This window comes from Gymnodraco acuticeps, unplaced genomic scaffold (assembly GCF_902827175.1).
Source record: "Gymnodraco acuticeps unplaced genomic scaffold, fGymAcu1.1, whole genome shotgun sequence".
In the NCBI taxonomy this organism is placed as follows: domain Eukaryota; kingdom Metazoa; phylum Chordata; class Actinopteri; order Perciformes; family Bathydraconidae; genus Gymnodraco; species Gymnodraco acuticeps.
This window is the reverse complement of record NW_022989843.1, coordinates 2,933,388-2,946,606: the sequence shown is the minus strand read 5'-3', so window position 1 is coordinate 2,946,606 and position 13,219 is coordinate 2,933,388. Positions and strand designations below refer to the sequence as shown.

Sequence of the window (13,219 nt, the reverse complement as noted above, 5' to 3'; positions counted from 1 at the left end):
GATATTTCTTGGGAAGAAATGTGCACAAACCAACATACTTTTAGACTGGAAGTAATTATTGTCAGCTTTAGGTCGGTGTAGAGAAAAAGTGTACTTCAGAAAAGCAAAGCAGTACGTGTTTCCATGTGTGTCCCTTTGTTGTTAAGTGGGGTCTATAAACATTTTAAGAGGTACATTTCTTGCTTTTTCTCTGAAAAAAACAAGCATTTTAAAGAGCCAGTTAATGTCTACAGTAAAAAAGCACAGCCTCACAGAATCCGCTGTCCTCGCTGCCTCTTCTCTTTCTAATTGGGCTAAGATCCTGAGGAGAATCTGTTTTGATAATAAGCACTCAATCAATTCCCACTGCTGTGTCAAGAGTGATACACGCAGCGGTGGGAATTGCTTGCTTGCTTGCTTGTGTGTGTGTGTGTGTGTGTGTGTGTGTGTGTGTGTGTGTGTGTGTGTGTGGTGTGTGTGTGTGTGTGTGTGTGTGTGTGTGTGTGGTGTGTGTGTGTGTGTGTGTGTGTGTGGTGTGTGTGTGGTGTGTGTGTGTGTGTGTGTGTGTGTGTGTGTGTGTGTGTGTGTGTGTGTGTGTGTGTGTGTGTGTGTGTGTGTGTGTGTGGTGTGTGATGTGTGTGTGTGTGTGTGTGTGTGTGTGTGTGTGTGTGTGTGTGTGTGTGTGTGTGTGTGTGTGTGTGTGTGTGTGTGGTGTGTGTGTGTGTGTGGTGTAGTGTGTGTGTGTGTGTGTGTGTGTGTGTGTGTAGTGTGTGTGTGATGTGTGGTGTGTGTGTGTGTGTTTGATGTGTAGTGTGTGTCTTCTCTACTGCGCAAGACGGGGAGACAGACCTGGCGAGCCTCTGAGCGGCCTAAGCCGCCTTTGTGGGATGGGGGGTAATGAGATGTCCTGTCGGAATTGATCCACATGATTGATTATCAATGACGATAAAGTGAATAATCTGGAGATTGGTTTTAAAGCTGTGTGGCTGCCTTCATAACTTTTATTTTCCTGCCCACTCCTCTGCGCTACAGCACTATTGACAAATATGCCAAACAGTGGTTTTAGCATTATTTGATGCGTGTGTACCATAGTGACCCTGCTGTGTGTGTTTTCTGGCGGAGGACTGAAACATGTATATGTGCAGGTATGCAGTGTGTGTGTGTGTTTTATTGTGTGTGTGTGTTTTATTGTGTGTATTGAGTCCTGAAGGTTATAGAGCACATTCTTCCATCCCTTCATGGTTGTTATGGAAACAGCTAAAGGAAACTGTAAAACTGTGAATAGGACCTTTAACGACCGTGGACTCGCAGCAGTGATTATACCGTGTGTTACTTGAGGCTTTCAAAAGTTCCCCGCCCATCAAAAATGCAATGAGAATTTATTTTTCAGAAATGTGGCTTAAATTAAAAAAAGGACCTTAGGGTTTTTTGCCAAGGGTCTTGAGATCCAGACCTCGGTGGGTGTTGTACAGTGTTGTGAAATGTTGCATCCAAAATCCACTTGTTCCTCAGAGCTTTTGATCCAAACACTTATATGATGGACCAACTAATCACTTTGATTTTCTTGCTGCAGAGATCAATTTAATGTTTTTTATGTAGCATTATTCTTTATTTGGATTTCCTTTATCTCTCTATATCTGGTTGCTAGTCCTCTGGAGTGGAGTGCACCAGCCGGGCGTAAGCTGGGCGTAACTCTACGTCCGACGTAGAACCGAAGGTTAAGACCGAAATAAAGTTATCACTGGTGCACCACTTAGACTTAAGCCCTGTATGCGTTGCGCCCGGGTGTAACTTTTACGCCTAGTATGGAGCAGGCGTAAATCGGAAAGACAGACTAGTATCCATAGTAACGTAAAACAGGCAAGAAGGAAATAACTATGGCAGTGCGTCTTGTTTACATGTTGTAACAACGAAAGGGCATTAAGAAGAGAGAGTCATTTGTGATCGAACAAACCCACTGGACATCTATTCAGTGAGCTGATAGAGAGGTTTCGTTTCGGCAGACAAGCCCTTTTTGATTTAATCGAGGAGATCTCCCCTCAACAACAGAACGGATCAGACAGAAACGCTGTGCTCTCCCCAACCTTGCAGGTGCTGATTGCGCTCAGATTTTACTTTAATACTGTGGGAGACATGATTAATGTTCATCGCACAACTGCATGTTGGGCTATTAGACAAGTTTCCTTGGCTCTCCAGCGCCGCCTTAGGAATTATATTCACTTACCAACACAAGAAGAAGCAGCAAAATCCTCCTGGCATCCGTGAAGATATCGGTGGACGACTTACCCGCAATCACATAATAAACAACATATAGCCCTGTATATTTGTAATATGAACGCTGTTTTTTTGCAATTACATTTCAATAAGCTCCCATTGTGACCACATATTTTCATTAGGCTGTTTTATAGCCTATTTTATTCAAAAAACACACACAAGAACATTAGATAAAAACATTTGGAGAACTATTAACATGAAATTGAGATAAAAACAAGTACAACAAATATGATTAGAGAATGGTGAATGACAAATTGTCTTCTTCAGTGATTCTTTGCTGATTCTTAAGAATTATAATTTTGAGTCTTAATTTCTCCTTCTCCAGCTCAATTTTGTCATGTTCCGCTCTCAGCTGTGCGGTCTCCACCTCCACATGAACGATCTCTTTCTCCACCAGTTCACGCTGTAGCTCTGTAAAATCCCTCTTTCTTTTTCAGGGTGTGGGTGTCATTTTTCTCTTCTTTTGGTTTCCGTTATCCATGACTTCGTTATCCAAGTCTTAGCTTGCTCTGAATGGAGGAGTTCGAGTGTTAAATTATGTAGACGTGTGTTGCTTGGCAACAATGACTGTTTCACGTGGATGCGCATCTTAAGACCAGGCGCAGCTACGACTGAGACTAGTCAGGCTTGGTGCACTCGGTGTAAATTTGAATCAGTAAGTCGGACGTAGCTAAGCCCGACGTTAGAGTTAAGACCTACTTTTTTACGCCCAGCTGGTGCACTCCACTCCTGGTGTTCCCATGAAATAAAGATAAACTGCACTTTTAAATCACACGGCATCAGTGGAGCAACAAAGGTAAAGCAAATTAAACATAGACATAAAAAACAAGTGAGTTTAAAGTGACTCTACGAATCAAATAGCCTCAGTACTGACAGTAAACAACAAACAGTGGCATATATATGTTTTTAATAATATTGACCTCAGTTTAAAATGAAGTTCAAAAATAACATATTAAACAGAATTATTTATATGCATTAGGAGAAATATATCAATGGGAAGCCTTTTTTCTCTAGATTAAACGCAGAAGGGTGAGAAGGGTTGTGAGGCCAACACTGAACAGGATGCAAATCCTCTAGAAGTATCAGCTGTTCCTTCTAACATTTGATTTTGAAGGTTGTGTCATGTTTGTAAAAGTGAGTTTGACGTTGTGTTGTGGCTTGTTGTTTTGATTGAACACATTGGAGTGTTATTCTGGTCAATCGGAGCAACAAGAGAAATGAGGGCCAGACAAACACTTGAAATGTGGCTGACAAGGTTTTGTTGTGATGTGATGATAAATGGACTCTATTTTCAGAAACAGTGTATTTGGCGGGAAGGCAGGACTCAATACAGAGTAGCAGGATGCCCAGCTGGTGGAGCGAGTGTGTGTTTTTGCTGTACATCCGCTCATCAGAGGACGCACAGAGTGTGTGAACAGAGCTCTTCCTTTTCATCTCACTCTGTCCGTCCTTCCTGCCACGCAGTATAGACCTGATTGTAATAATTTCCCCTGACACACACGCACTATAAATTGGCTGATGAAATGCAGCAGCATGTGTGCCATGCCCCTCTCCTGTGTGGTGTGTGATGTAACCATGTTAATGTAAGTTCTGCAGGCTCCTGTCGGTAGTTCATTGATAATATGGCACTATATTCAAGGACAAACAGGACAGGAAAGACATATTTAGAGGTGAGAAAAGCTGACTGGCAGATAGATTTGGCATCTGTGCTCCAGCTGGAGTCCTTGCTCTGTCAGACAGTCTGTATCTGTGCGTCACACAGGAGCTCTCAAACGGGCTCTGAGGCTTGTGAAGAATTCAACATGTTGTCGTATCTCTGTAATCGGTAAATCTCCACTGACATTTGTAATCGACAGGTGGCAACGTCAATAATGTTCAAGGTTGTGTTATTCCACAGTAGGAGTCTTTTTGATTTTCTGTCATCAGACATAAATTACCGCTCAGGCGACAGTGTAACAGCATCTACCATAATTGTATCTAAAATGAGTTTATCAATACATGCATTCAGGGATGTCTAATACATGTACTGTATGTAATGTGTTGCTTCTCATAGCTGGGCCTAACGCAATACATGTTTTGTATTCTTGTGTTGGGTGTTATGGTCGCTGATTATTGGCCATGTTTTTAAAGTGAGATGTCCAAAAGCCCTATATGAGTGTCAGGTGAAGAAGATTTAATCTCTGGAAATACATTTAGAGTGCTAAAGGCCAGTTCTAACAGGAATAATATTCCCGTTTATACTTTTATTTTTTACAGGCCACTATAGCTATAAAATGCTCATGATGACTCAACAGATTATTGGTTTTCTGTTAAACTATTATGGACTAATGATGATGGTTTAAGTGATGGCATGCTCTTCCTGTGGTCACTTTATATTTACATGTATTTTATTTTATTTGTGTACCTGACTGAATAACCTGGCTCAATCTGAGTACACTGAAATGTGTAACCAATGTCACTTATTTAGAATTGAAGGAATTACGAAGTAGACTTGATTCTTTATCCTGGTTTTTCTTCTTTGTTTTGGTATACAAAAAGAACCTACGGTTGTAGTAGTTACTCTTTGTCATTTTTTTCACACCCGTCCTTTTCAATTTCCCTTTTTCTTACAACTTCGATAGTTTAGGAGGAAGAGGAGGAGCAGCAGCTTCAGGGATTGAAAGCTTGTGTGATCTGATCTCAGCATCATAACCTGTTACCCTTCGACTGTTTTCTAATCTCTGATCTATGTATTGGTGTGTTTATCAGGATGGGGGCTTCAGACAACATCTACAAAGGCCGAAGTACATTCATGGAAGAGTTGACTGAAGCCTCAGAGATAATTTCTCGTGCAACCGACCGTTCATTGGTGATCCTTGATGAGCTGGGACGGGGCACGAGCACTCATGACGGTATTGCCATCGCCTATGCCACCTTGGAGTACTTCATCAGAGATGTAAGTTTGTGTTTGTTTGAATGGATTCTTTTTACTGATGTCATGGTCATACACACAGATTTCAATATTTTAAGAAGGGAAGAAAAGGGATGAGAGGGAAGACAATGAGAGGACATCTGCGTTACATTGTGGTGCCCGAAATGAAAAATAATGTGAAATACTCCCTGTTGTCATACAAACACATACTGTATTCATCCACCTGATTTGTTGGATCTCAACGCAAGCCCAATTAACCATTGATGGCCTCGAGGTGTGTGTATGTGTGTCCATGCAACTGTTTGATAGTATGTGGCTGTGTGCTCTGCAGTATGCAGTGATCGTTTGCTCTCAGAGAGAAATACGAGGCTCCAGAGAGGCCTTTAGCAGCAGAGCAGCTCTTGAGAACAGAGCAGGCTTGATCTATAATGTTCATATTCTGGGAAAGAGCGAGCTGCAATGGAAAAGGAAGGAGAGAGAGAGGGAGTGATCCCTAGGTACCTACATGTTCAAGGGATGTTGCATTGCTGCATGCCTCATTTGACTTACATGAAATATTCACAGATTCAAGGCCCATGACGGGTTGTCCAATCTTCATCTTTGCACTCTCAAGGGATCATATGTGTCCGTAGGCGTTGGTGCCTTTTGCTAATGATATGTTTCCTGCTTATTTTTGTCAGCCATTGTTAAAATGTTGAGTCGAAAATCAGTGTTGTCCAATTTTAGCAATCGAAGCCAAAGAGAAGAGAGCAAAAGGTGCTGAGGTTTCAGTATTTTACGAGAGAGGTTGGGTGTTCTGCTGGGATTATAAATCCTGCACAGTCAAATGTGTTGCAAAATGTAGCACATCTCCATTTTGACAAAACAGATAAGTAGTATCCCCAGAAAAGGGGGGTGCTTGTGTCAGTGAAGGGGTTATTACATGTACCCACATTGGAAATTCAATCATTGTTGACTTGCAGTAGTTGTTGGTGCCAATTTATATTAAACAAACAATAAAATACTGTACGCATAGAGCACTCATTATTACGGTTTGACTTGCGTTGTGTGCTTGAGGTTGTGGCATCAATTAGGGCACACAGCTGTTCATTTTCTAAGCTGGTAACAGCTATAAAGTATAATCTACATACAAATAAGGCGTCCTCTTTGTTTTATGTTACATGTTTTCCAAGGTAATCCTATTTGTATCAATATAATTAGTGAACATAAATTGCAAATATATACTTTAATTTCCACATATTACTACACAGTTCTACAATATATATATAACAACAATAAACATGTTAGAAATATGTGCATACAGTATACAGTAGTGATAAGATTTATATTCATGCTGAAAACAGGATTGTTTCTCAAAATGAACAGTGTAATACAGAAAGGATGCCATTATTATGCTAGCTATACTTAAAATAAAATAATGTAATATCAATTGTGACAAATGTATTTAAAACTGCAATTCATATTTTTAATATTGGACTTGTAGACTCCCTATATTGCTCTTTATTGGCGTGATATGAATACAGACAGTTTGCTAATGTTAGCAACATCCACTTTAAAGGGGAGATTGTGCATTTAGCCTTTTAAGATGCCCTCAAGTGGCCTGACATTCCTTTACTGTAGCTTTAAAACTTGAATCAGGAGACAATAAAATAAGAGTTTTACATATCTGCCAAGCTGGACACCAATGCCGATATATCAATGTTATGTCCTCCTATGGATTGCAGTCTGCAAGACGTACATAACAAAACAAAAACATGCTTACAAATGTAGATGTACAGAGGTCTAGTGTTCTTTACAGCTGTGTGGTGAGTTGCTGTGTGTGAGCCCTCCAGGTTGTAGCTTCTCTGGGGAAAAGTGTGACGAAGGTAACTTCGTCACTATGGACTGACGGCTTCGGGCCGGGTAATATTGCACTTTATTAGCGTGATTGCACAGTTGACATTACATATTTGCACATAATTTGTACTAATTATTGAGGTAGTATTTTTTAACTGATTAAACCGTATTTATTGGAATGTCGTCTGGCAGGTGCTGGTCGGGTCCTCGGCTCCGCCTGAAAAGATAGGGGAGTTTGCGAGAGCGCCGAGAGTAGTTATGCTGGTGTAAGGATGACAGCGGTTGAGTAATCAGGGTGCAAATAATATGTTGATGTCTGTGGCTTGTGTGCACCTGGTGTCCTGTGTTGTCTCCTCCCCCCTCACCTGTGTCTTGTTAGTATGTGTGTATTTAGGTGCTGTTTCCTTGTAACTGGGTGTGTGTGAGATCCTTGTGGCTGCAGGATGTGGGCAAGGAGAACAGCAGGATTGAGGCTGTGAACTTTGTGCACATGATTTTAATAAATGCCCACGTCGGGTTATATTTTTGGACGTTCTGCCTCTGCCTCCTTGCTTGGTCTGGGCCGCTCAACGGTCAGTCTCACATGACCACTAAGGATTTATCAACTCACATGTTCCACCCTGACCTTGGTGAACATTACATTTTGCACTTTAGGAACTTTGTTTTCCTGGCTGTAGTAAATAAGCACCTCACCAGCTATTGTAACGGCTGATGATGCACAAACCGTTGATCCTCAGTTTGGGGCGTCCTGCCCTTTGGTCCTCTGTCAGATCCCATTGATGTCGTTTTACCACTAGAATATCCTTACTCTCTCACTGATGCCTTCAGAGTAATTTTCCAAGCTGTATCCAATCTCTGACAGCTGGAATTTGTTTATTTTCTGTTTTCCAAAGTCTTAGTCAAAAAGCTCCAAATTGCCCTGAGGTTCCCCTTGTTCAAATGTAGATGAATAAACATGTATCTTTGAAAACTCCTTCCAGTGATTTGCCAGTTCCACATTAATTTTAGGACAGAATCTCAGGGGTTATGTAATCCTGCTGGAAAACATAGAACGCAAATGTGTAAGTAGCAGCTAATGCAGCAGGCTGCAGGAAGGAGCTCTCTAACTACCTGTTGTATAACACCATTGATTTGTTAGAAAAGCCTTGCTATTAAGAAAGACACAAACAGGAAGTTATGCTTTGCAGCAAAAGGCCTTTTCAGTATAGGCAGACCTGCAGAGTGTGTAATTCTCTCTCCTCCTCCTCCTCCTCCTCCTCCTCCTCCTCCTCCTCCTCCTCCTCCTCCTCCTCCTCCTCCTCCTCCTCCTCCTTCTTTCCGGACTCAACTGCTCACATCAAAAGTCAGACTACTCCTCCTTTGACTCGGTTGTTATAGTTACACACCTTTCCCTGTCCCCTAGCACTCACCTGAGAGGTAGTTAAGAATGTAGATGGGTTTCATAACACCACTCAATAAAAGAGACAGCCTTGATGCAGGAAGAGAAAAAGAAACAGAAAAGCAGAGGAGAGACGATCACGAAAAAACAGGAGCTGCTTCTGTCAGAAGTTGCTGGGTTTTAATGTGAACTCGATCACGACCAGCACACGGTTTGTTGCTTCAGTACGTGTTTCATTCTCATTCTAGCCGTGATGTTACCTCATACTGTCCTCTTCTTTAGCCATTACTCACCCTCAGACTCACTTGGACTCTCACTTTTATTCACACCAACAGCAGGTCCTGCCATTAGCTTCACACAGAGCTCATCACTACGCATCGCTCTCCACTTGTACAATGACTCAGGCCTGAATGTAACTGCAATAACATTGTAATACTGCACTGTATAAACAAGCAGAATCAGGCCCAGCTTTACACTTGCCTCACAGGAGAACTTGTACTCACTAAAACGTACTTTTAGTTGCACACTAATGGGTGCATTTTCAGTAGGATGTTTCGCTCCGTGTGGGCGTTAATGGTCTGTTATGCTCACCCTGATGCACAGAGCTCCTAAGAAGACCCACGTGTGCTCCACTGCACTCTGCACTGCTCCGTTTCTGCACTGTTATACATACTGCACATGGGGGAGATACTTGTTAGTTTGCTTTCAATTCGTTGTGATTTCATTCCTTTGTATTTTTCAGCTCTTGCATGTTCAATGGTGAGAATTGTGTTTCTCCATTGCATGCCAAACATGGTTTGGAGTGTGTGGGTGGGGACCACAGACAGGGATATAATAGAATCAAAATGGGAAAAGTTACAAGATGATACAAGAAATATATTTTCTACCACCGATTTATACTTCTATCTATGGTTGAACTCAAATCATAAAATACTGGATCATTTAAGCCCTTACCATTGCACCCAGTTTATATTTCTAATCAAACAGAAGACTGAATATAACCTAAAGAAAAGTTTAGCACTTACAGTATGCACCCATCATTGACCCTTACTCCAATAAGCTAAGCCACTTAGAAAAGAGGATTAAGTCTCAGTCAAAGTCAGAGGTTAGTGACAAACATGCAGGCATCAATTCCATCAAATCTCTTCCTGTCACACACACACAGCATCTTGGTAAGAGCCTTGTTAGTTGTGAGGTGAGAACACAAAGGGTGTCTACTTGAGTCAGAATTGGATTTGTGTCTAACAGGATAGAGAGAAGTAACAAGGCAGAGACACAGCAAGAGTGGAGTTGACAACTGCAGCCTCTGGATCAGATTTTTCGAGGGAAGGCAAACCTGTGTCTTCAACAACATATCTCTACAGGTGTACAGCGAAACAGACAGCAATTTGGAGCTGATAATCAGAGGCATATAGGAGAGGAAGAGGTAGGCAAGGTGACAAGATACGGAGAAAGTGTTATCGGCTTGTGACCGGGAAACCTGAGATGCTGTTTTGTCTGAACCTTCGTGTCCAGTGAGCTGAACACACACCCTGTCTCTTCTGGACTCAGCCTCCTTTATGATTGAGTGCTCCAAGCATTCCTCTATCTGTTTATAAACATGCAGAACATTTTAGCTTACATTAGGAGTGGATATTTATAGATGTTCCTCTTTTTTTCAAGTCCCAGACTGCCACTATTCATAAGCAGTGAGGCAGAGCAATGTTCCAAGATTCCCTCACCCCGTTTTAACAATCTTATTTTCATAATAATAAAGATAATACACGCCATTTAACCTGAATCGTAATTTTCTAGCATTTTACTTGATCTTCATCAGTTTTAATTTTCCTTGTCAATTAACTGAAAGCTGCACTCATCTGTATTTTTAAGTTTACATGTTTATAAAATGATGTTTCTTGTAGTGGAAATGATAATGAAATTACTCTTTAGCTCCTCATCAGACTGTTTTAGTGTCTTTCAGCTCATTGTCTTTATTTGTTTTAATAGTGATACATACAGTGCAGTAACACACGCTAATGTTGCGTCATATCTGTGCAAATAAGCCATTGTTTGTGATAGTGTTCACCACAAAGAAACGAAAGGTAAAAACATCAAATATTGTCTTTAAACTGCTTCTTCAATTGAACCAGACATTTAAACTTCGATGTGCATCTTGATTTAAACTATTGTGTTATCTTTGAAATGGCCATGAGGAACTTTTGTAGTTATCGATTAATTGACGAATTGTTTCAGCACAGATTTCATCAGAACATGGGGCTCTGCAGAGCACAGCTGTCAGCTCACCCAAGGGTGCTCTTGTAATGAGCTGCTATTAGCCCCTAATCAGACCATTAGCTAGGCTGCAGCTTCCCTGTGACACGCTCGATTTGTTTTTACCTTTCAGTGTAGGTGGACAGGAATGATCGAAGTGGCATGCTTTTGTGAGCGTGTGTGTTTGTGTGTAGTTCTCCGTTCCTTTGTTTGAAGCATGTGGGAGTCTCCATGCACGTCTCTTTCAGAGGTAGGTATTACCAGTGACGTCTGACCTTTCTTAGCCCGAGCGGTTAGCGGACGATCTTGGAGCCGGCCGAGTCCTGCAGCGCCTGTCTGCTGCGATGATGTAAGACTCAGGCCTGCCTCACCATGAGAGCTCATACACAATTTATAATTGTCTTTCATCGTCAGGCTCAACTACTATTAAAACGTTAGTTTTTGGGATATTTAATCAAGCATTAGTTTTTTTGTTTCAACATTTTGTTTTCAACTCATAATCACTTCTTTATTATGTTATTATATTGCACACTGCCTACTGCCATTCAGTTAGATTAGGCAGGAAAAGGAAACACCTTTGTTTTACTAAAGATCTCCCAGTGGCTGTCCTGAGAGAGAAGTGAAAAAGATGTTGGCACATGTATTTGAGAGAGAGGTAGAGGGAGTAACCCCCCTGCTTTCAATAATGTTAAAGTCTTAACCTTAATACCAGATTTTGATCATGTAGTCTTTGGGTTGCCCCTAGGCCTAAAAGAGATTAAGGAATACAGAGAGGAGGCAAAGTGCTTTAATTTGGCTACATCCCTCCCAGGATGTGTGCTGTTCATAGTGAAATGCAGAAAAACAGACTGATTGACTTTAGACATCCTTTAGAGAAAGAAAAAACTAAAGACTGATGCGAGGAAAAAGTGACATAATGCTGTATGTATGTGTTTATGCTGGTAGTAATATTCACAAAGGATGTCTTCATGTGTTATTAGCTCAGCAGCTCAGATACTTTCAGATACTTTTGCTCAGTTGTGGCAACGCAGACAGGGTTACATAATGCAACATTTGTTATTAGGCACACCATTTGGTATATGTATCACTTTATGTCTTTTTTGTCTTTTGTCTTTCTGTTTTTTTCCCCCGCCTACTACAATTAAGTTTTTACAGAAATTCATGCTGGGATGAATTGCAATGAATTAGGTGCCACAATCAAGTCACATTCTCTGTCTTATCCAATAGAATATCACAGTGGTTGTCAAACTTAATGTCATTCTATGTCTACTTGTGATGTCATTGTAACAGACTGCATACTCGTCGTTATTATTTATATATATATCGTATCAAATATCATAATCAATAAATGTTGTTTACCAGAATTATTATTTTCCATTACCAAGTCATTTTCATTCACTCACTGTTGAGATCCAGACCTACAGGTCAACAATCCCTGATCTAATTTGTTGATTGCATCGTGTTTGTTTAGACATTCATCTTCCCTGCTTAGATTGGGGATCCCCGACTTTCATTTTAAGGACAACTTAGTCAAAGTTAGCTTTATTGACAAACTTACTACATGTGTTATACATCCAGAAATCTCGAGATACCGTTTCCCACAGTGTGACATATATACATAAAACAAAACAAAAAGGGCCTAGATAAATGGGGTATACCATTTAAAAAATGTTAATAATATATTTAAAATGTTTAAAGTACAGTTTCAGTGCAGTAGCAGCGGAGATGGGCAGAAAAGGTTGACACTAGATTTAAGTGATGTATGTCGGCAACTATGGTGGTTTATTTTATATACATATATTTATATCATATAACATGTAATAGAGTCTGTCATGCCACCTCAGGATGAACTGTAATAACTCACGTGCTGCCTTAATACCACCATTAAGTCAAAATGACTGTCATTGTGAGCAGGAGCCTTACAAAGCACTATAAACCACTTGTTAATTTTGTGTTCTTGTTTATAAGAATGTTTCGGTTTCATCACTGTGTTTTATGTGACTTTGGCTCATTGATTGCCATGTGTGATCATTATTCAATGAACATGATCCTGTAACACCTCGTAATAGAAAAAAATATCTGCGATTGGGTGTTTGAACAGATAATGACAAATACAACTAGAGTATTTACTTCAGTTTTCAACATGATTTTGTTGACTGCATTATGTGAAAAGTTTTCATTTTTCACAGGCTCCCTGTAAGTAGGAGGGAAGGTGGTAGTTGTGTTATCAATAAAACCAAACATAGCAGGCAGAGGGCTACTACATGTGATATTACTCTGCCTGTACTTACTTTCTCACTTTTACCTATGTCTTGATTGTAGGAAACAACACAAGTGACAGGCTTCTCAGAAAGGCCTCTTTAAAACAGTGACTGATTTGATGAAATTACTTCCTTCCTCCTGTTTGATTCAACCCCTCAGCTGTGAATTTTTTCTTATCCAATGTGAACACAATGTACAGATCACATATCACCTGGCTGATCCTGTTTATGCAGTTTTTCCATACTTCAACATCAAGAGCAGTATATTGCACAGTGTATCTGGCAGGCTTTTAGACCTAGCATCAACACTGCACTCTGCGTCCTTTTCTT

General features: G+C 40.6%; 1 protein-coding gene across 2 annotated transcripts in view; it reads left to right on the top strand.

Moving 5' to 3' along the window:
- Positions 1 to 13,219, top strand: part of msh3 (mutS homolog 3 (E. coli)) — a 42,903-nt gene that overhangs the window by 26,989 nt on the left and 2,695 nt on the right. For both annotated transcript variants that reach the window (XM_034238152.1, XM_034238160.1), the window contains one exon: positions 5,002 to 5,188. In XM_034238152.1, the coding sequence (XP_034094043.1) occupies positions 5,002 to 5,188 (187 nt within the window). The remainder of the gene's footprint in view (positions 1 to 5,001; positions 5,189 to 13,219) is intronic.